The 23,299-nt window shown below is 47.8% G+C and overlaps 1 protein-coding gene across 2 annotated transcripts; it reads right to left on the minus strand.

Annotated features, from left to right (window-relative positions):
• Positions 1 to 1,545: 1,545 nt before the first annotated feature.
• ADPGK (ADP dependent glucokinase) lies at positions 1,546 to 13,688 on the minus strand. 2 transcript variants are annotated; one of them, XM_013130713.3, is made up of 7 exons: positions 13,435 to 13,688; positions 10,450 to 10,675; positions 9,277 to 9,339; positions 8,637 to 8,757; positions 6,722 to 6,918; positions 5,832 to 5,930; positions 1,546 to 4,865 (listed from the first exon to the last, which is right to left on the minus strand). In XM_013130713.3, exons 1-7 carry the CDS (start codon positions 13,647 to 13,649, stop codon positions 4,317 to 4,319), a joined length of 1,470 nt encoding a protein of 489 aa, XP_012986167.2. In that variant the 5' UTR covers positions 13,650 to 13,688; the 3' UTR covers positions 1,546 to 4,316. The 2 variants fall into 2 exon arrangements, with proteins under 2 accessions (XP_012986167.2, XP_030910887.2); XM_031055027.2 differs by having other exon boundaries at positions 1,546 to 4,868.
• Between the last annotated feature and the right edge of the window lie 9,611 nt (positions 13,689 to 23,299).

The raw sequence follows: 23,299 nt of genomic DNA on the forward strand, positions 1-23,299 counted from the left end.
TTACCCAGGCTGTGCTGATGAAGGAGCAGCTTTCCTGAGAAACTCACAGGGGAGGTTTTCAGGGTGTATATTTTTGTCTCCCCGCTTGCACTTTAACGAGGTCCTTCCTCCTCACCGCCATTTGTGTTCTTCAGCTGCTGAGAGAGCTCCTCAGGAAAGGCTGATGCCAGGCTCAGTGTTCAAAGTGACAGCGAGCTGTTGGGAACAGACGCCGTCCCGAGCTTCCGGCACAGAAGGTAATGGCCATGCATGCTGTTTCCAACCTGTGCTTCTTCCCTCTGCTGAGAGAACATCCTCCCACAGGAGTCTGGATGGGTAACTCCCTGAGGATTCAGCCTGGTCAGCATGAAGCTTCCACCTGAGATGTTACACAAGAAGCTGCTCCATCTGTTACAGAACTTCATCTGATATCTCTGAACAGACCAAACAGTAATTTCTGGCTTTAAGATCAAGATTTACTGAAGAGTTTCACCAAACTCAGTATTGCTGAAGCAGAAAGTGATAGGCACCAGGAGAGCAAAATAGGCTGCAAATAGGTTCCCTCTGCCCCTAGCACTGAAGCTTCAAAAACAAAGAGCAAAGACAACCTTTACTATTCTCATTTCTCTCTCTAGTTACCTCACTAGTTCTTGAACGAAGAGCATGAGACAGTCTTTGTTTGCAAGTCTGTTCTAGCTGGCTTTAACCAATGAGTCTATAAACATATTTTATTTAAAGCATAAGTCCTTGGTATGATCACAGGTGTAAAACTCAACTGTGTGCTTTTACCAAAACTTTAACTGCACTACAGAAGAGCACAATTAATACAGCTTGAACCAAACATCACACTCAAATACTGAGTTCATGCAGGATGCAAGAACAGTCCAACCAAAGCCATAAAAACATAATGCAGGTTTTTTTCCATTTTTCTATGGTTCTTCCAAATGTACTCAGAACTGGATGAGTTTCCCTACAGCAGAAATAGCAACGCAGCATGCTGCGTGACAGCAGTACTTGTGAGCACTGCTTCAGCACAGACTGCTCCAAGCCAGTGCCAAGTCTCAACATGGAGAGGGACAGTTTGGCTGCTCACTCCCCGACAGCAGCATCAGTGCTCACGTAAGCTGCAAGAGCCCAACAGGAAAAGATTTAAACAACTTTTAGGGTAAGTGGAGTTCACAGAATCCCAGACTGGTTTGAGTTGGGTGGGACCTTAAAGCTCATCCAGTTCCAGCCCAAGCTGCTAGCTTGCTGTCACAGGGATGAGCTCATCTATTGCACCTGCAGCAAACTAGGTGGGGAATAAACATTTCCAGTGGAAACCCTTCTGTCCAGGAGTACAGGGCCAACTGAGGCTTGAGCTGTCCAGCACTGTGGATTCAGAGGTATGAGTAACCCACAAGAACAAACGGTTTTCATAGAGACAAGAGGGGAAAGCAGAGATCACTTCAAGGTTGGGTTTGAAGCCTTGGTACTTTTTGCAGCTGTTCTGTTTCTTCCTGCTGAAGGCAGCTCTGGGGGTTTGCAATCCATTAGAAAAGTGTTTAAAAACCTCTCACCTCCCAGTGACTTGGATTTTTTTTTATTGTAAAATACACAACCACAAACCAACAATCAATGCAGACCAAACAACCCCCAGCAGCTACTTCCATGTGTGGTGTTCAGCAAGGTCTGATAAGACAAAGCAGCTTTGCTTTGTTGTCACTGCTGCAGCTAGGGCAGGAGAACAACTCCAGGAGACTCCACAAGCCATAATGAAGCTGGGGGGGGGGGGGGACACAGAGGGAAGTGAAGTGCATCATGTTCACAGCGTGTGAAACATTGAGCACAGACAGGCTGCTGGGCCCTGCCATCCCAATCAGCTTTGTTGTTATACAGATTGTTTCAAACCTAAATCGGATAGCAATGGTGTATCCTTAACAGGTCACACCTGTGAAGAATTAGCCTTGGTAAGTGAATCTAGGGAGAGGGTGAGGCCTCAAGGCCTGGTAAAAGCAGAGACAGGGCAGCAGTCAAGCTGCTGTTGAGAAGTGATTGGGTGCCAGGCATTCACAGGCCAAAGAAGGAGTATTACTTGGAGGGAAAGAGCAGAAGCAGCAGGAAGGTTTAGGAAGAATAACCATCGTGAGAGTTCAGCTTCTAGGTCTGGGTGAATTTTAAGCAATAAACCCCTTCTTCAGACTTGTTTATAGCAATTCTTCCTTCAAAGTAAGGGTTTACAGGCCTGCAACCCTCCTGTTGAACACAAGTGGAACTTACTCTTGGACAAGCTCTGTTAGTGCAGTTATGTGACTTTAAATGGCTGTAAGTCAACACCAGTCCAATCCACTGGTTTTGGAAGGGAGAAGTGAAATCCAGCAGCAGGCCTGTTACTGGTTGACAGCTTGTGTGTGCTTGGTTTTGTTTCCAACTCAAGACTCCCTCCAGCCTGGCTCAGCATCAGGAAAGCGGGACCCAGCATAAGCACAGGTCTGTTCTCCAGCTGGCAGGATGCGGGAGGTGACCAGAAGGCTACCCTCAAAGGTGGAAAATAACCTTGCAAATGGCCTTGGGCCTTTACAGAGCTGAAAGGAGATCTGATTGCTGTTGTAGGAAGGCTAAAGCAGAGCTCCCAAGTACAGTGCTACAGTTTATCAATGTGCATAAAAAAACTACTGGATAAAAATACTTCCAGTCTTAGGAAGACCCTGCACCGAGATAACATGCTGAGATGCAACAGAGAATGGGATAGGCTGCAAGAAAACACTGCACTGTTTCTCATCTGGTACAACACAGAAGATTGCTCAGAGGGCAAGCAGCAGTTAAGCACATGGTGACAGGCAGCACTGTGTGCTAAGTCAGTACAACTTACAAAAGCTGTCAATTTTTATCCTTACAGAGCATTCACAATGGCATTTTCTAACAGGAGAACATCACTGACAGCAATAGGACATACAGTGAAATGGATCCCTCCAGCCTAAGCACTATGGACTCTCCTTCTTCCATTCAGATGCTAAGATTGATGTCAAGCGACCTCCTACAAATTCTGGTAGGGCCCAGGCTTGTGTAGATATGTTGATTGCATTTAATCCAATTATACTGAGAAAACATGTATGATAGCTATGCAAACACACTCGAAGTTCCTGCTGGAACCATGCTGGAAAGAGGCAAACACATGCTGGTGCTGTGCAAGTCACAGCATGTGGCTGGAAAGAGTCAAGGAGAGGAGGGAAAGGAGACAGGAAAACAATATGCAGGAAGTACTGAACAAGGACACATGGTTGTACTTGTTTAATGTCAGAGGCTGTCCAGAGAAAAGAAACAGTGACCCAGTTGAAGAGGAAAAAACCCACCAAACCCTAAAACAAAGCTTCCCTCACCTTCAGTCTTACCTGGAAAATGCTGCTGTGGCTTTTGTGCATCCAGATTCCCCAATATATTAACACTGGAATGGAGGGCAGGGGAAGTGAAGAGAACTGCACAACCATTCTCAAGCAACAACAAAAACTTGGTCTCCAGCATTCCACAGTTCTCCAAAATACCAGATCCAAGCACCCACTGTCAGCAGAGAAGCGATTCAGAGCACAGCAACCACAGCTATTGCTTTGTAGCTTACCCGACAAGCAAAGAAAGCTGTCTCCTCCAATAGCAACCCTGATCATCTTCACTTCTAGCTTCCCCCAAAAACTAAGCACAGGCTGCTGGGGCTCAGCTGGATACCTTTAGTACAGAGACAAGAGATACCCAGGTTAATCTAGGCAGCCTTGAGCCTGGTTTTGCGGGTGCATTTAAGGAGTTGTGCAGCGTGTATCACATTTTGGGACTCTGGCTCTCCCCAAGGCCGGGGACACTGAGGCTGATAGGCAAAAGCTTCCATCCTCACACCAAGCAAGCAGAAGGTTTGTTCCTGCCACCAGCAAGGGACTGGGAGGAGATAATGCAAGAGCCTTTTATTTTTAGTTTAGCAGAGGGAAGACAGCGTTCTCCCTGGGATCTGCACCAGGAACTCCTCCCGGCTGCTCTACTTTCCAGCACTAACAGAACAGGAGCCATTTGGAGTTCCAAACAGGGATTTCAATACTCATTTCCCTCCCCATGTGCTTAAGACAAAGCAAAGCCCATTTTCACATTAAATACCAAAACATCTGCACCTAAACATGAAGCATTCAAGTCACTGTCAGCGACTGGAATGTGCTGGACAGTTTATACCTGGAATTGTTCTTTGGCTCTTTTTTCAGTTATATCCAGAAAACCCACCACAACCTGATTCTGTTCCTATACCAACACTGCCTGAAATCCTAAATCCATGGTTCCTCAGACACAGTATAGTACTGGAGAAAAAGGAGGGTCTTAGTTTTCTATTGAGGATATGCTTCCGAATACAGCAGTCCTTCAGCTGAAATAGCATCCCCAAGTCCCACGGTCCGGACAGGATCTTTACACACCAAAACAGGAGTGAAATGGAAGGAGATGCCTTCTCGGTGCCAATGCACCACTGGCTCATCTGGATTTATAGAAATTTTGGAAGGTGCCTCTATCTGGGAGGTCACAAACTCCATAGGAGCTTTAAGAAAGACTTTGGTGGTGTCGATGGTTTCGGTGGCGCAGGCCTGAGTCCCTGCTGCTTGAGCTCCAGCAGCCACAGCAGCAGCCTGGTTGCCCCAGTACCCATCCACAGTAACAAGGATGTGGTAGGCCAGGGTGTGGAAGTGGATCCGTGTGAGATCAGAGGTCCTCTCTGTGGTCTTCCCGTGCTCTTTCAGGATCCAGAAGAGGATGTCACTGACAATACCCACATCGGGAATGCCGCTCCAGGAAGTGAGGGAGGCATGAGGACCAGAGGCAGCCTGCGTGAGGAACAGCAGCTCCTGTTCATTCAGCCCAATGGAGTTCACCAGGGGAAAGACCTGCTAACAGAAATACAGAAACAACAGTTCTTCCTCCAGAGGGACAATCAGACTCTGGCCCTCTTCCTTCAGGGTGTTGTTTTTAACAGAACCCCATCACTGGCTCCATCACCAGTGTGGCCAGCAGAAAGGAGCATCCTGTGTCCTGGAGAGATGCAGGCCACAAGCACTGCACAAGCTGCCCCAGTCTGCAGTATGCAAGAATGACTTAGCCAAAGAAACCTTTCACAGCAAGGGGACATGCTGGTTTTGTGCCCTTTGACAGCAAAGAGTAACAAAACATCAAAGCACATGAAACACTCGTAACACTGAGATGAGAGTGTGTCCAACTAAACAAGGACCCAGCAGGCCCTGCAGGAAAGAAATCCTGCAGAGAAATTGAGGAGGTTTTAAGTGTTATCAACTCAGCTCGAATTCAGATCCTGGTTTCTTCTAGACAGCTGCAAGCCTGCTGGATCTAAACCAGCCAAAGGTAATTGTATCTGTGAAGTTGCCAGTATTGCTCCTGGGTCACTTTCTCACTGTGACTGCAAAATAGCCTGAGAAAGAGCAGAGAGCAGAGCCCAGGTGTGCTGTAGCCTGTTTCTGCTGAACACTGTTGCTGAATCATAAGCCCAGACTGGTTTGGGTTGAAGGGACATTGAAGCTCATCCAGTTCCAACCCCTACCACAGGCAGGGACAACTTCCACTAGAGCAGGATGCTCCAAGCCCCTGTGTCCAACCTGGCCTTGAACACTGCCAGGGATGGGGCAGCCACAGCTCCTCTGGGCAACTCTGGTAAGCTCAATAGAGAAAATAGTAGCATTCAGAATGCCACAGCAGACATTAAACCCATGTTCTGCACTTACCTGAAGTGAACAGCCCTAATTCTAAGTTTTCATTTCTACATTTGTAACCAGTTTGTGCATTTTGACACCGAAGAAAAGGAAACTGATGAAAAGAGCATGTCCTTTCATTTTCCTTACCTCATGCATTATGTTGCTCATAAAATCTTGGTCAGTCATACTAGCCAGCTCCAGGTGTATGGGGATGTCAGTGGGGATGTCAGAGATGGAGGCCACAGCCTACAGCAGACAGGGAAATAAAAACAACGACCATAAAATACAAATTCATGAATAAACGGAACAAAGGGGCTTTGCCTCAGAAATACACATCCTTGAATCCTCTTGCATGTGGATTTCACCACAATTCCAAATGCCATGTCTGACAAGAATGTACTGAGGGGAAGAAATAGAAACAACTGCTACTTTTCAGAATCCCAAAGCAGGAAGACTGTACCTAACTCTGATCTGCACCCAGCTCAGCTCCTAATGGACTAATTCAGAAACCTCACAAATCTGGAGCAGCTATCCTAGAACAGAGTAAAAGAATGATGCTGGTGCATGGCATCAAGGGCACTGGGCTGTAAGAGAGGCAATTAGCTGTAAGGCAGAAGGAAACTTGTGTAGCTCCTCTGGGCTCAGGTGATAAAGCTGCCTCTTGGATTATCTAACACAGATGGCATCTTAAAGAATGTAAATCTTGATAAGAACCTTGATCATCTGAGTATCTGGGATAGGAAACACAATGTAATTTAGCCACCAGTAAGTACATCAACATACTCCAGCCAGAGAACCAGACCATACCTTTTATCCCCTAGACAGCCCACTGAATCTAAGAACCATCAGTGTTACAGGGTTAGGCTTTTGCCATTCTGATAGTTCACATCCTTCTTTTAGCATGCAACACTGAAAAGGTTTGTGGCAGATCTGTAGACACAGCCTGCTTGCAAGTTCCAACCTGGGAAAGCAGGACTTTGCCGTGGAGCACTTCCTGGCCTGGAAGTTAAGGAGACACTGGTATTGGAGCATCTCACCTCCATAAGTCGTCTCTGCCGCACCTCCTTGCTCTGGCCTTCCATCATGTGAAGTCCTGAGAGCACCACCAGGTCTGGCTGAAATTCATCCAGGCTGGACACAAACACTTCCAGCATGTTTAAGGCACCATTTGATAGGTCATGGGAGAAGATGAAGCGGTTGGCATTGGGTGCTCTCACCTGTCCCCACTCTTCACCTGGTGTGAAACAAAGAGGAGCAGGTTAACTCAGAAGATCAAATCATGTGTCTGGAGATAGTTTTGGGGTATCCTGATGGAATTCAAAGGCATGGTTACACAACATGACTGTGCCCATATGGCTGGCCATAGGAGAAATATTCCTCTTGTCTCCATTCATTCTCTGTACACACTCTCTCTGCCTCATTTAGATGGTTTTTGGATCAGAAGAATAATTCAATACTTGATTGGTTTTGCAAGCTTTGTGATGTTTTAATCAGTTTAGCATGAGATTAGGTGAGTGTCACAGCCAGCTCAAGCCAAACAGTAGGAGTGTGCAGGATGTGCAGAGGGAGGGGAGACCTTCCCCCTTTGGCAGCTACCCTGTGCTGGCTCGGTTCATGCTGTTTCATGAAGATACACCCTGAAAACTCTCATGGCTCTCACTGTATCCAACTGTACAGCTCCTAGAAATGATGTGCAGGAGAGAGCTGCATCAGTGCTGTGTGTGTAAGCTGTTTTATTCCAGTGTCCCTCTCTGGGACACTGAACCATGAGAAGTCAGGGTACTGACAGCAAGCCTCCAGAGGATATAAATTACACAAGCCATGGTCCAACTGGGCAGCCCTCTGCCAGCTCTCCCCATCTGTCCACATGTTTCTGTTCAGGCAGTTCCTTGTGCCAGTTGTGGTAACTGGTCAGAAAGAAATGTAAGGGAATAAATAAATGCATCTGGAACAGAAAGCTCCTGAAGCACAAGCATTTCTGAGGCTGTTATAGGCAGAATCTCTACCTCAGATCCAGCCTGCATACTCACTTCACTCTTGGGCTTCACTCGCTCTCCCAGGCTATGTACAGATTACACTATGGAGACTATGACCAGCATTTGTGGAAAAGCCAGTAACCCAGCATCAACAGCCACGTGTGCTGTTTCCTCTTAAAGAAGAGTCTTGTGACAAAGTTTTTTCAAGGACACAGATCCAGAGTCTCAGGAGAGCAGTTCTCCCATGAGAACAAAGATGCTGAGAAAAGGAGACATCATATACTAATGGATCATCTAACTAGAAGCAAGATTTACTCAAAGATCAGTGTATTCTCCATTGGCTACTGAGCTACAGTACTTGTCAGTTACAGTAACCTTGTTTCGGCCAGAGTGGATGCTCTGGGTGCTGCTCAAGGTTAGTTTTGCTGCTAAACAAGTTTAATTAAGATTGCTCTTTTGCCTTCTCTCTTTACCATATACTCACTCTCCTGTCACACCAATGGAAGTCTTCCTCAAACTGTATTTTGAGATGGAACCAGTGAAACCATTCAGAACAGCAAGAAAACACACTCAGATTTAGTTCAGCCATTACATTAGGAAGACCCTGAATTTCACCTGCATGTGGTTAAATGGTACCTTTCTGTTTTCAGAGAACATTACTGGACTGTTGTAGTGTTCATACAGCTTTAGAATGATACCCATCAGGTCTGCGTAGGCTATGGCTTGCAACAAGATCAAAATCCACTTGGTTTCTTTAGGCTATATAATGTACAGAACCAAGAGACCTCAAGGCAGCAGCATGAGTCTGTCCTTACATTCACCATAATGCAAAGGGAGAAGGTTTCAAAAGACTTTTAGATGTCTGTACACAGTCCCAGAATTAAGTTATTCAAACCTCAACAGCTTTCCAACCAGGAATATCTTAGTGATGCCTGGGGTTCCCATCTAACCTAATGTTCAGCCTTTGGCAACATACCTGCTTGATATTCCAAGATGAGATGAAATTCATCTCTTTCCTGCATGGATTCAGGTGGCACAACCACGTTGTCATCAAGTAGTTCATGGAGTTTTGGACCAACTGGGCCACAAAGGAGGATCTAGAAAACAAGAACCCTCAATGCAGGCTGCCCTGCCATGTCCCTTGCCACCACTGCAGTGGATTTAAGTATCACCTGGACAAGTGATTTAAAATAATAAGAATTTAATTTAAAAAAATTAGCTATGCTTTTCAACTTGGAAGACCAATCTAAGAAATAACAGCAACATGGACTCAGAGAATCCCAGCCTGGATTGGGTTGAAGGGACCTTAAGGCTCATCCAGTTCCAACCCCTGCCACAGGCAGGGACCCCTTCCACTGGAGCATCTTGCTCCAAGCCCCTGTGTCCAACCTGGCCTTGAACACTGCCAGGGATGGGGCAGCCACAGCTTCTCTGGGCACCCTGTGCCAGCGCCTCAGCACCCTCCCAGGGAAGAGCTTCTGCCTAAGAGCTCATCTCAGTCTCCCCTTTGGCAGGTTAAAGCCATTCCTCTTGGCCTGTGCCTGTACCCCCAAGTCTACAGGGAAGCAATGGGAGCCTCATTACAGACAAGCAAACAGTGTGACAGTTTTGGGTACCTTCAGGTCTGGATTTGTTGCAAGCTTCTGACCGATGAGGGCAGCGTTTCCTCCTACGTACAGCTGTAAAACAAAGAGGGGCAGGTATGGGCACTCCCTTGCTTTGATAGCTTTAGGCATGCTTAGTTCTTGGTACAGAGATTTTGGCATTACACAACAAAGCTCTTTGGGGCTGAGAGCTCAGTGAGCTCAGGCTGCTCTGACTCCTTTTCAATTTAAATGCTCACCTTCAGGTGACAGCCCTGTAAAAATCCATTGATTCACAGCACAAACAGCCCTGATGTCTGTGCAGGCTCTCAGCTGGCAACTGCTGGGATTTTAGCAAGCATTTGAAAACTGCAACAGTTGGAGATCAAGGTGCCTGGGCCCACATGGAGTTTCCTCAGGTATGAAAGGTCAAACTTTCAAGTGAGAAAACTCCAGCATGAGCTTCGAAAGCAAGGAATACAGATGGTCATGAGGATCACAGGCACTCGGCGGTGACAGGAAACAGGCTATAGCAGGCTACAGCTAATAATCAGGTGATTCCAGAAAGCCAGTGTAGCCAACGTGGGGAGAAATAAGGAGAGTCTTGACCATTAAAAGGCATTTAGAGCTCTTCCTCATTTCCAGAATGTGAACTTTCCAGATGGTGAACTGCACAGGAAGTGGCATTTAAACAGCCTGTAGAAAGTAGCTAACACCAAGAGAGGTATCAGGCTGGATTCAGTAGACCCAGTATAAATTAGAGCAACAAAATGTTGCTTTTGGAATGGGAGACTTCAGAAATAGTATATTTAGTGCTTTTTCATCAGTCCTAGAGAGAATTGAAATTCTGGGTTATACAGCTAAAGCTGATCAGAGCCTTTACAGCTCCTAATGCTTGGATCTATTTCCTGTGACATCATTACAAGATATTAGAGCTTCTTGGACAGCATCACTGGCTCCCGCATCACTTTCTTACAGAAGCACCTTAGATTGACATTTCAGTGTGGGGAAAGCAAGCAGGGGATAGACCATTGAACCTCCCCTATTGCAGCGGGTGCAGGGGTCTGCAGGGAGTCAGGAATGCACTCCAGCTGTACCATCAGTTTCCTTCCTAAATGGTTTGTCCCTCGCTAGACAGAGCTCTGACATCACCACCGAGGCACAAAACACCGGTGTGCTCAGAGCTCATCCTCAGGTGGGACGCACCTGAGCCCCGGGGTGCTCAGAGGCGGTGCGGGCGATGTGGTGGAAGGACTCAGCATCGCTGAAGAAGCGCTCGGCAGCAGCCCCCTTGTCCATGAAGTGAGCGAACGCCTCTCCCAGGTCCTGCCGGGAGCTCAGCACCGCGTGATTCTTCCCATCCCCAGGCTCCACTCCGAGCGCCTCCAACAGCTTCACACCAGACAGGACCACGTCCACGCAGGCATTGACCCTGCAAGAAAGGAAAATGCAGCCTGGGCAAACTGCACCCACGCCATGGCACTTGTGAGGGGACACAAGGAGAGCACTCCCCAGCCAGCAACGTTTGTTGTTGGCAGCCCTCACCCTGAGGGGCAAACCAACCAACACATGAGAAACAAGCTACAAGGGCATGCGAATTTCCTGAGCCTCTCTACTGAAGTGTTCTCCTTTTGACACGGTTTTGTTGTGCTGCAGCACCACAGAGGACAGAAGGGTCTCTAACATCCTGCTGAATTCAAACAAGCTGTGTGGCCCAAAGGTGGGAGCGTATGTGACAGCATGCATTGTACTTCATTTGCTGCCTTAGGCTTGCTCAGAACAAGAATAGTGAGTTTAATTCTTAAAGAAGCTTTTAAAATGTCACAAATCTGGAGTTTAAAATGTACATGCAATTCCAAACTGTTCAAAACAGAATGAAAGTACTTAAGTCTACTAAATCAGCCTCCTGAGTTTCAACTGCTCTGGACAATAAGCAAACCCCTCCCGCAAATACCCTTCACATAGGCTGGTTCTGTTTATAACAGGCCAAGAGAGCTGTGTGTCACTTAAACACCTGAAAAGTGCCATTTTCAAATAAATATCCTGGATTTCCATAATCAGCATGGCACCTTCCTTCAAACTGTGCAGGCAGGAAACCAGTTCTGCAGCAGTTAGGAAGCAAAAAGAACTATTTCAGCAGATCTGGGCTTTACCTAGTCTGACCTGTGGCTCCATTCTTAGAGTCCCCACTTCTTTTCAATTGCGTCAATTTAAACACAGTCTGGTTCGGAACAGAGAAGCAGGAAGTTTCTGGGCTGGAACCAAGCTCCTCGGAAAAAAGTTTATGAACACTTGATCTTGTTTCTACTCCTTGGTTTCAGAGAGACACCAGTATTATAGAATCAGAGAGCGGTTTGTGTTGAAGAGACCTCATCCAGTTCCCAACCCCTGCCACAGGCAGGGACACCTTCCACTGGAGCAGCTTGCTCCAAGCCCCTGTGTCCAACCTGGCCTTGAACACTGCCAAGGATGGGGCAGCCACAGCTTCTCTGGGCACCCTGTGCCAGCGCCTCAGCACCCTCACAGGGAAGAGCTTCTGCCTAAGAGCTCATCTCAGTCTCCCCTTTTCTGGCAGGTTCAAGCCATTCCCCTTGGCCTGTCCCTCCAGGCCCTTGTCCCAAGCCCCTCTCCAGGTTTCCTGCAGCCCCTTTAGGCACTGGAACTGCTCTCAGGTCTCCCCTTCATGCAGCAGAGAGGCAGGATCCCCTCCCTGAGCTGCTGCTCACATTCTGGGGGTGCAGACCAGCACAGGGGGGTTCTGAGCTCAGGCGCTCACTGAAGCCAGGTCACAGGGAACTGCTCCTCACCCAACACCCCAAATCCTTCTCCTCAGGGCTGCTCCATCCGGTCTCCCCCATCCCGGGTTTGTGCTGAGACTGCCTGAGACAATACCAGCAATTACTAAAGCATCTTCCAGAGGCGCTGTCCAGTGTGGCTTCTGCTCCTGAGCCCTGTGCTTCCTGGACAGGGATCCAAACGATCTGCTGATGTTTTGCAGGATCTCTTACTGCATCTATACCCCCAGGCACCCCCGATGTCAGTGCCTGCTGACGCTGGTGTGAAACACACAGCCATTTATGACTCCTTGTCAGTGACCTTTCATGTGTGATCTGGGCCACAGCATGAAGGCCACAACACACAAAATGAAGGACATTAAAACCCCTGAAGATTTCTGTACCCGAGGTAACAGCTCAGAAGCCCTCTGTACCATGCATCAGCTCATATGCTACAGAGAGAAAATCCCCTCTCCCGGCAGAGAACAGGAAACAAAACAATGAGCTCAAGCAGCATTTTACCCCCAAAGTCAGTGCAAGAAAAGGCCAACGATTTGATATTTTAATGACTCATTAAGGGGGCATCACTCAAGTCACACTTCTTTAATTGAGAGACCTCCAATCCTCTTCCAGCTGTCTTCTCTCCCTGCTATTGCTCTACTAACACCCTTCATGCTTGACTTATCTCCCTTAACAGCAGAGCTACGCCACTAAGGAGCCATGTTTGCTGCTGAACCTTAAGGCCCCGAGTGTTTGGGCTGTGTGTATAAATCACACACGTGTTCGACCACTTCAAACCAACGAAGAAAACAAGGATTAAAATGAAGATCCTGGGGTCTTTTCCAGTGAAGCTGCAGCAAACAGCACTACAGGGAGCACTGCAAACCCTGCTTTGTCCTGCATTGACCATGACACAGGACAGACTCCAACTAAAGCTCTGCAGCCACACCACCATTGAGGCACAGCTGCTTCTTCCAATACCTGAAGGCCCAATCTTTTGGTCAAAGCCAACGTTATCCTGTCACACCCTTGTGTTTAAGAGACAGTCAAGTGCTGTATGTAATTGTCAGACTTAATGCAAGCATTTAAGGTTGATGTGATATTCCTTAACTTCCCTGGTCCTCTTCCCAGCTTAAAATGAGGGTAGAGGCATCTGCCACCTTCTCCTCTCCCTTTCCTCCTTTGCATCTTGGCTCCATTAGCTCTCCCCTCTTACAAAGTCATTATAAACGTGTCTCTCACACCCATTTGCTGCTGGTCTGTGCTCCCTCGGACCCTGGACACACACACACAGGGATGAATGGAACCACAGCCCGCCCCGCCGCCAGGGGGCGCCCTCCCCTGCTCGCCGCTCCCCGCCCCGCCGCCAGGGGCGCTCTCCCCCGGCCCCTCCGCGCCGCGCGCTGCCCTCACCTACCCGACGGCAACGCGCGCCCACCCGCGGGCCGGGCGGACGATGGCCGCCTGCCAGGCCGACACCATGCGGCCCTCAAGCGAGCCGGCGCGGCGCAGCGTGCCCAGCAGCGAGGCGGAGAGCTGCCGCAGAGCTGGTGGGGACAGCTCGGGGCTCAGCAGGCAGAGGTAGCCCAGCGCTAGGGCCAGGAGGCCCACACACACAGACCGGTGCCACATCGCGGCCTACCCGCTTCGCCCCGCCCCGCCTGAGGAGGGACGTGACCAGCCGGGGCCTCCTTACGCCGCCTCCGTAGCGCCCCGCCCCCGCCGGCCGCTGCTGTTGTAGAGCCGCTTGGGGAATGGAGGCGGGTCTTGCGCAATCAGCGTACCTCGCAGAGGTAACGGCGGTGCCGCCTGCGGAGCGGCGTACGGGAATCGGGTGGGAGTCGGAGTCTGTGCCAGCGCCTCGTGAGGGGAGATGGCGGGGGCTGTTGGCGCCGTCGTGTCTCAGGCTCTGCTGGGGACAGACCAGCCCCAGCGAACCCGGCACCGGTACCCCTGCAGCGGAGAGCCGGTGCTGGGCCAGCAGCGTGGAGGGGAAGCCTGTTAGGGCATCCTGCCTGCAGCCTCCTCGGTACTGGTACCCACACTCTCCCTTCTTTTGGCTTCTTCCTTGCGGTGTCTCCTTTTCTCTGTCCGTTGTGGCCCAGCATCCTTGTGCGTCTGTGCATTTTATTTCCATTCTGCTCCAAGCAGACGAGTGCCTGTCCCCTGCCCTGTTTCACACCAGTGCCTCTGTCTGACCAGCTTGTGTTCAGCAAGCCAGCCACTGACCTGAAACTGATCACTGGCCATAGTATGTATTCTTCCTTTATAGTGTAGTTCCTGGTCTTGTTCTCTCTCATATTTTCTCCAGATTGACTTTGTGGGCTCTCTACCCACGCTACTCATGAGGCAGGGAGCAGCAGGATAACGCATCCTTCGCTACCTTTTCAGCCCATTGCAGAGGTGGTGTACCAAGTCGAAAGGGAGGTTTCCCTTTTTAATCAAAAGGAGGTTTTCTGGGCTTCTTCAGAAGTAATAGAAACATTAGATCAAGGCTTCTGACAGGATCTGCAAGAGTTTGACAACTGCACACCACAATGCGTTGGCTGAGGCAGCTGATAATTTCCTTATGCGGTGCTGTGTTGTGAGTGATTGTCATCTCCTTTGACTCTGACAAAACAAACACTAAAGGAGATAGGTTGGCGGAAGGCTTTCTGTTGATGGTTTTCTTTCTGGGATGCAGGGATTAGTATTCAGTCAACAGCTGATATACAGCAGCCCTTATGGACTCATGTCTGGCCCTCGGGGGTTGTCTGGCTGCCCATTGGGTTCTCTCTTCTTACTGCTCCTTACCAAAGAGGACTTCCTCATTTAGTTACGATTTTTCTGTTGTGTGAAGTTGCTCCTCAGGGCAAGTGAGGACTGAGGGTGCAGAGAGAGCAGGACAGGCAGGTGATGGGTGCTGCTGGGGAAGGAGAGAGGGGGGAAAACCCCTCATCACTGGCAGTGGATAGTTTTTATAGGTGCATGGACTGGTTTTATGAGCCTAAAGTGTTCTGATAATATAATAACCTTTAAGAACAGAATCCTTTAAAACAAAGTAGAGGCCTAGCCACCTTCCCTGTTCAGGAAATCCTCAAACACTCCGTTCTCCCCAAGTAGCTCCATGCCGAAGTGCCCTCTAAAGGAGTGATTCTCATCATCTCCTTTCAGATCTACATCCAGCCCATCAGAGTTGGTCTGTTAAGATGTAATCCCCTTTTTCCTTTGCTCAGGTGGTCTTTGTCAGTAGGCTTTTTCATTTGAACAAATTTACTCGTTCTTTCCCTTCGGCACTTTTCCTGCTAACGTTTGATGTGTATGTGATTATGAAACCTCACTTGCTTCTGTGCTCCAGCTCCCCTGGGGATAGGCCTGTGAGGCTCATGCAGTTATAAACAGCCCTCCCGTTCAAGCAGGCAGTGCTATGCTGGGTAAAAACAGAGCAAATACCTGCCAGAGCCCCTCGCTGCTCACTGCAATCAGGTCTGCACCTGTGGGAATGGGTGTATTTATAGCCTTGTCACAGAACATCATAATCAGATGTGCCCATAAGGCAGCCACAACACAATGCCGTCACAGCTCGGGGACCCCATTATTAGTACCATGTCATCAGAAGGTTAGGCTGCAAGCAGATAACCTAGCTAATACAGCAGTGCTTTGGGGAATTAAGCCATGATTCCATTTTGGGGTGATTAGTTTTTCACCTGATGCTAATTCAGTGTTCTGTGTTGTTGTGCTGAAGACTGAAGTTGTTCTTATTCCTGCCAGGACAGGTAGAATTTCCACATCAACAAAACCGAAGCTGCTCAGGAGGAACAACTGCTGTTTGCTCTCCATAAACTGCTGGTGTTCAGTCTGCATGCACAGTTCTGTCAGAGGACTTGAATGGGACTGCAAGGGTAATTGAAAGATTTATGAGCCAACAGAAATAAAAGGTTGAAAAAAAGAAAAGAAGTTCCCTCAGAGAACATGTTTGGTTAAAGAGGTAAACAGCAGTTTCTCAGTTGACATTTGTTTTAAACTGATGTAGATCTAGGTTTGCCTCAAACAGCTGAATTAGAGGTAAAAGTGTTAGCTGAGAAGTGGAATAGAGCTCCTTACTTCCTTCATCTGAGCCACCCAGGGCCTGACTAATTTTACTTAGAGGTAACAGAAACGAACACTGGGCTCTTGGATTCGCAGGAGTTCACATGGGCTGAGTAAAAGGTATTAATTAAATACCTGCTTAATTGTGGAAGTACTTCCGGTTCAGTGCTGTGTGTCATTTCAAAGATACAGCACATTGGTTTCAAGAGGTTTTGCAGGAATATTTCTATTAGAAGCATAGCAAGAGAAAACTCAGAGTTAATGGGGTTTAGAAGGTGAAGAGTTAAATGTCAACAGTTTTCCTTTGTCTCTTCTCCCTGGTTATATGAAGCCTTTTGTATAAGAAATTCTTTTTTTTTACACTGTTTCATGGTATGAGCTGCTTGTGACTGGGGGGTGGGGGGGCACAGTGGGTTTAATCAGTCTTCAGTTATTGGAAATGGAGCTTGTTCCCTTCAGCAAAAAAGAAAAAAGGGGAAAAAAGACTTTGTCTGCAGGAGGCAGACAAGAGAGACATTTCCAGCTTGTTTGAAAATCAGCTATAGAGAGTTGCTCACATGGCACATGCTCTCAGCAAATGCTTGGAGCTAACAGATGTCTGTGTGGGAGCTTTTTAATGACCTCCCTGAGCTTGCTTTTCTGACCACAGGCTCTGGTTTGAGGAACAGGGGTTTGCCAGGAGCTGGTTAGGCAGGAAACAAGAGGAAAGGAGATGAATATATGGGCAAGGGGAGGGGTGGAAGCCAAAGCTTCCAGTTCCCAAAGGAGCTATGAAAACTTGTTTTTCTTAGTTGGAACTCATAAGCTTGAAGCAATTGTCTTCACTCCTTGGTAAGCTGAATTTACATACTCAAATGAGCTCATTCCCTTCAACCTACTTTGTCCAGCTTAAAGGGTAGCGAGGCCTGTGCCCAGGGTGGGAAGGGGAGGGGTTTTCTCCAGCTATGAATTCCTTTATTGTTTCTGGGGTTGGCCATGCGTGTCTGCAATGCTGGGATGGAATCTTTAGCTAGCTAATAAACATTAGGCAGTACTTGGGGTAGGATCTGCATTACAGATGCCTCACAGTCCTGTTACCTCTTGTCCCTCCAACACCCCTGTCATGTTGCTGCTTCCCTCTGTGTTCCCCAGGCTTCATGAAGTCAGTTATTCCAGTTTTGTGTGCCCAGCTCATTCACCCATTTTCTGTCAGGGTTAGGCAACATTCTCCATCTGCACTCTGCCAATATATCTCAGTCCTGGGCTTCAGCACCCACTGCTGCTCTGCTCCATGAGACACCCATTCAGCTTGGCCAGCGCATCTCAATCTTGTGCTGTAACACCTCATGCTGTTCCAATTCTGGGCCCTTTCTGAGCAGAAAATGCCATCTCTCTACGAAATTGTGCCAAATCGCTTAGTTTTGGCCACGGAACTCATTTTCACTTGTCATCTAACGGGATACCTAGAGACTTTCATCTAACACTGTCAGTAACAAAGGAAAAAGAACATGGCAATACGCAGCCCCCTGCTAAGTCCCCTAATTATGTAGTGATGTGTTAATAACAAACACACTTTCATGTCTTGGCAGTTGCAAAACTCCTCAGGAGTGCAGTGCTTCAGAAGCAGAATCGCACAGGAGAAATGCAGGTCCCAGTTTAAATTCCTTAATTAGGATTACCAGAGACTGTGCCCACAATTGGAGTCTGGAAGAAGTGCCTGGTGCAAAGCTGTCATATGCCAGTTGTTTGGATGTTCTGTAGAATCTGAACCACCACATCAGATTTGCTGTTGCAGAAGCATTCCTGCACAGAGAATCTCTTCTCCCTCCCACCCTGCCTCACGATTATAACTCTGCCTTCCTTGGAGGCCTTGCCATCTCAATTTGTACTGAGAACTCAGTAGTGCGGGGTGGCACAGCTTCCATCTTGGCTGAGACACCACGGCTGGAGCTGGGAACATCCACACCCTAAATGGGTTTCTTTCAAGTTGAGCCAAGTTGCTGGATTTTGTAGTGCTGGTGGCTCAGAGCCTGGGGTGATCAACCTGGCTTCCAGCAGAATACACAGAACTGGAGCAAGTGGGAGCTGCCACATGTGCCAGTGAATTTGAGCTCATGGCAGGGACTGCTGGAGCTCAGGGGCCAGTTTCTGGAGCAAGCAGTTCAGGTCAGCAGACATGGATTGAAACTGAAAACGTGGGGGGGAAGAAGAGAGGTTGGGGAGTGGACAACTTTGATAGGAAGACAGCTTGACTGCATTTCCATTCTTGCCCTTGTGAGACTTCAAGTCCAGCTGTACCAACAGCAATGCTGTCAGGTGCCAAGAGCTGCACAACAGGCAGGCTGACCTGTTTAGCTGTCAGGTTTGGCCCTGTACACCCTCACATGAGAGTTACTACGTGTGGTGCAGGTGGTGGTGTGTCTGTCTGGAGGAAAGGATGGGTATCTATCTTAATGTGATGAACAGAGCAGTGCTTTAGGTGCTTTCTCATATTCTCAGCTTTGGCAGGCTAGAAGATGAATGACAGATGCCCAATCTCATCTTTGGAAAGGGGCTCTGAAGTAAAGCTCTCAAAAATATTCTTTAGTCCCCTAAATCCATCCAGTCTGCATACTCCTTGGTGTTACGTGGATTGTCTCTCCTAATGTGTACTTTGGATTCTTTGTTATAGAGGTTATTATTTCCATTCACATCATTTCAGTATTAACAGCAGTGCCAGTGTCATTGGTATTGGTGTCTGTTGAATCTGACCTCACTACTGTGATGCAAAGGGAGTGGCTAAAACTTCATCATGTAACTCAAGCTGACAAACTGGTGTAGTACAACCCCCTCAGCAAAATCATGTGTCAGAATTGCAACACTGATTTTTTGCACTTGTGCAAGAGCACCCTAAAAGCTGGATCTGTGAACAGCCCTTGATCTGCAGCTCTTTAGGTAATTGAAGCCCTTGCTGTGGCAGAAGACTATGGAATAAAGATTTAAGCAGGCCTGGAGAGACTAGAATAGAGAACCCAAAGTATTTGCTGACCTTTAGGTCTGTCCCCATGCAGTGCTGGACATGGGGGCCTGTGGTGGGTACTTTGCCAATGGTCAGGATAGCCTTAAGGTGGATTTCTGTGAGCACGAAGGAGGGAAAAGGCATAATCTCTGTCTGAGAGCTGTACAGCTTTACTAGGAAAAATACATATTGTATGAAAATGGCTTTTTTTTTTCTTAGTGGTTTCCTGTTAGTGTGTATCCACATCTGGAATAGCCACAGTCTGGATCTTGGGCACAGGAGATGACTTTGTGGGGAGTGGTTCTCTCCTGCTGGCTCAGCTGCATTTTGCCATTTCAGTCACACACACAATTGTGGAAGAATGGGGACAATGTAAGGTGGTGGTTACATCAGCCGCTCATCCCTGTAGATCCTGCCTTGCAGCATGTCCCTGGGTGGGCACTTTCCACATTGTGCTTAATCAGAGCAGCCCAGGGGCCACCTTTGCTTCACCCATCTCTACCCCATCTCTTGTCTTCCTTAGCACCCTCCAGTAAGGTGAGCACAGACTATGCTGCAGCTTCAAAATAGGAGCTCAAGGCTGAAGCAGACAGGTGTAGAGTTCTGCTTTCTCCTGAGTGGCTGTTCTGCTGAGTGATATGGTGTGCCTCACACAATCCCATAAGCTGGGCAGATTTTAACGTGCTAACTGAAGCCGTGAGTCAGACTTTGCAATACATTTGTGTATTGGTTTACTCTCGTAGACAAGAGAGGCAGTTGTTTCAAAATCTCACCGGTGAGACTGCCAAAGCTGTTTGTGTATTTCATAGTTCGTGTTGTAAACTATTCACATACGTTCTCATGTCATATATTAACCAACACGACTCATACATAGTGGTGCTTAGCAAAGATGTCTTCTGTGGATCTGCCTACAGAGAGGTTTTAACTGCAGAGAACTATCTTGGTCAAAGTTGTCCCAGGTATTTTCGTCCTGTGTGAATGGCAGGAGGCATAAACCATGGAGTGTTTGGTATAAAATTAAGCCAGTGGTAGTAGCTGTGGCTGCACATGGAACCAGCTTTCTTAATTGGCAGAAGAAGTCTCCAGCCTCTTCCCCAAAGGGACAATGAGCAGCAAACTAGAAACTTCTTTAGCCGAAACATGGCTGAGAAGAGTGGTATGCAGTCAGAACACTCTGCAAGTGTTCTGTGAAATGTTTTATAAAACAGAGGAGATGGGGATGCAAGGGGGTGGTGAAACTGGCTGTATGGGGAAGAGCTTGAGCAGGATTTCAAAGGAAATATTTTATGCTCTACAAACCAAACTACGAATCACTGGAAATCACAGAAATCCAGAACATAATCTGTTATAAATATTATTTGAGGTCTGGTTTTACTTATTTAAGTGTGTAGATATTGCTGAGGCTCTGTGAGCATGAAATTCCTTTTTTCTTTGTAGTTTTGTGGCACCTGTAAGTCTTGTGAGGATGTGTTGCCTCCAGGCTAGGCAATGTGTATGACAAGGAGAGACAGCTAACCAAAAGAGATTGAACTGAAAACCAGGTAGGTTCCCAGGGAAATTGCTTTGTGGTCGTATTGGTAACATACCACATCAGGCTCTAGAGACTTCCTTTTGAATGTCTGCATCTGATTTATGCCATCTGTGAGCTCAAGAGATTGTGCTTCATTAATGCTGCAGGATTGAATGCTTCCCTGCAGTCTTTTCAGGCTAGTTTGGGTGGTTGGATGGTTGGTCTCACTGCACAAAGCAGGATGAGCAAGGCACATCCTGCTCCTAGAAATGGCTGTTCTGCTCATAGCACTGATGGCCCACAAGTAGTGCTCTGGAAGATGAGGTCCAGTAGGCAAATGGGCTAATGAGAAGAGCGAGGCCCTAAAAGCTTTTCCATGATGGATATACTGGGAAAGATTCTTTCTCCTTCACCTTTAGAGGAGTATAGAAGAAAGCAGCTGATTATTTTCTCCCTCTGTTGCTTTCTGGATTTCAGAAATGACTGCAGTGACATTTCCCTTCTCACTAGCGGCCAAGACAGATTATCACATGTTGCTTTACTCTTTGCCATTCTACTTGTAGCTGAGACTTCACGCATGCAGAAGACCTCAACAGCGAGTGACTACTCCATCTACTGTCTAGATGAGGTCATTCATCTCTGAAGGAAACTAGACTTTTCAGTGACTTGCTCCTAAGGAAGTCAGCTGCTAAACCCTCTTTGACAGAACACTCACTTTAGCCAGGCACAGGCTTACAAGGACACAGATTTGGCTCCCCTTCAACCTCGAAAACTTTGTAGTGTAAAAACTGTCCAGGAAAGAGAAACAAATGATTGTTGATCAGGACCAGCTTCTGTACAAGGAATCGAGTAAACAGGAACCCTTCATCCTTGAGCAGAGATGATCTAAAATGATGCTGAAGAGGGTTGTGAAGTCCTCTGTGTCCAGGGTGGGACTGGTGAATGATGGCTCTCCTTTTCCCAGGCATCACACTGTTGGCTGCTGTCAGAGGTGAGAAGTGGGCTGTGAGAGTCTGACATCCCATGCCTGTCTTCTGTTCTGCTCTGGAGACAAGGTGTTACAGAGAATCATTAGGGTTGTGTTACATGGTATTTGCTTCAAGTGGCATCCTAAGATGCCAAACAGGGAGGTGTGTGAGGAAACTCTTCCTAAAGAGAGCTCCTTTACAGGAAAGGTGCTGGTAACTCTTTGGAGACTGCTACAGATTTAGCACTTAGCTGGCAGCTGAAGGTGAGAAGGACAGATCTGGGCAGCTGCTGGAAAGAGCACCTCATGACCCCACTTCGATTATCAAGGCAGAAGAGCCTGGCTGAGGCCTTGTTGCCAGATGAGGAGCAGCAGTCCCAGCAGTGCTGGGCTTTCAGTGGTGGTGCATGTTGCTGTCTTGTTGCATTCAGCTGGAGACACGTGTGCTGAGGTGTCTCTCACTGTGGCTCTGGAGCTTTTCTGCTGAGCACCTGCCCAGCATCCGTTACTTCTTGGATCTTGGCTATGGGAAACCAAATATGATCTGAGAGTTTTCACGACAGCAGAGGTATCAGACAGGCACCTGGTATGCAACACAAATGGAGCAGAATTCAGCCTGAAAATAGATCTGGCTTGTGCCTTGGCTGCTGGGCAAGGGAGCCTGTGGTGGGGCTTCTGCCTGCTCCCCAGGCAGGGTCATGGCCCTGTAGATCAGCTCCAAACAAAAGGCAGAAGCAGATGTTTGGGTGTAAGACTAGCAAAAGATATGGGGCAACTTTACTCAGGTAGATTGAAAGCTGAGGCAGAGGCTTTTTTTCCACTCTAATTTGATCACAAGTCACAACTGAGTGAGCTCTTCTTTGTGGTACGACTGACAGATAATGGAGGGGGAGGTGAGACTGGCCTTGTTCTGAATGTGAAACCCATGAAGGGATATGTTCTGTATGAATTAATTAATTTGGAGAAAATGAAGTTTAACTGTTTGTCAAAAGATTCATTGCCACCCACTTCCCAGCTGGTGCTCTGGTGCAGCTTAACTGTCAGATCCCCATCAGCCTTCAGCGTTCCTACTGAAATAGCAACTTGTGCTTGGCATGGCAGTGGGTGACAGTTGTGAGCCCCTTGCTGCTCATGGGTAGCAGATAAGAGAGTAGCAGGAGAGGTAGGACTAGGCTCCTTTTGTAAGAGGAGGGGAGTGGTGCTGTCCTTCACCCAGAGGGAAGGATTTTCTGTTCAGGTTACTCAGTACATCAGCACCAACATTACTGGATGCACAGGACTTGCTGTAGTACCCAGGGTTCTGCACTCACGTGCCCAGACGTCTTCAGGACAGAAGCTGTAGCAGAACATAATCACAAAGTCATTGGTCTGCTATAAAGACCCGGGGGAATAAAGCTAAAATAAAATCCCAGTTTGCTAAAAGAGTGTGTGGCAAATGCTTGCTGGCTTCCAAAGGTTGGGATGTGACCCTGGAAAGGTGTGTACTGCCTACCCACTGATAGTAAGCAGTTCAGAGACTGTTGGGATGTGTGAACTCCAGATTCCTTCCAGATATTTACAAACCTTTAGTTAGCCCTACCAGAGAGGGTTCAGAGACATTTACATCCACGTGATGCACCTGGCCCAGAGCACAGTGCAGTGATAGGAGCTGAGAGGTGACAGTGGCATCTCTTGCCAGTAAACCGAGTGTCAGGAGAGCAGTGGCTTTCCCATTTGTGCCACTACTATCAACAGTGCAAAGATAACTCTAAATAGCATAG

This window comes from Melopsittacus undulatus, chromosome 9 (genome assembly GCF_012275295.1).
Source record: "Melopsittacus undulatus isolate bMelUnd1 chromosome 9, bMelUnd1.mat.Z, whole genome shotgun sequence".
NCBI classification, from domain to species: domain Eukaryota; kingdom Metazoa; phylum Chordata; class Aves; order Psittaciformes; family Psittaculidae; genus Melopsittacus; species Melopsittacus undulatus.

Coding starts and splice junctions, on each gene's coding strand:
- ADPGK (XM_031055027.2), bottom strand. CDS start 13,649: ATGTGGCACCGGTCTGTGTGTGTGGGCCTCCTGGCCCTAGCGCTGGGC. Junction 8,758..9,276: donor CAACAAATCCAGACCTGAAG/GTACCCAAAACT, acceptor CTTGTTTTCTAG/ATCCTCCTTTGTGGCCCAGT. Junction 6,919..8,636: donor CATCTTGGAATATCAAGCAG/GTATGTTGCCAA, acceptor GTTTCACACCAG/GTGAAGAGTGGGGACAGGTG.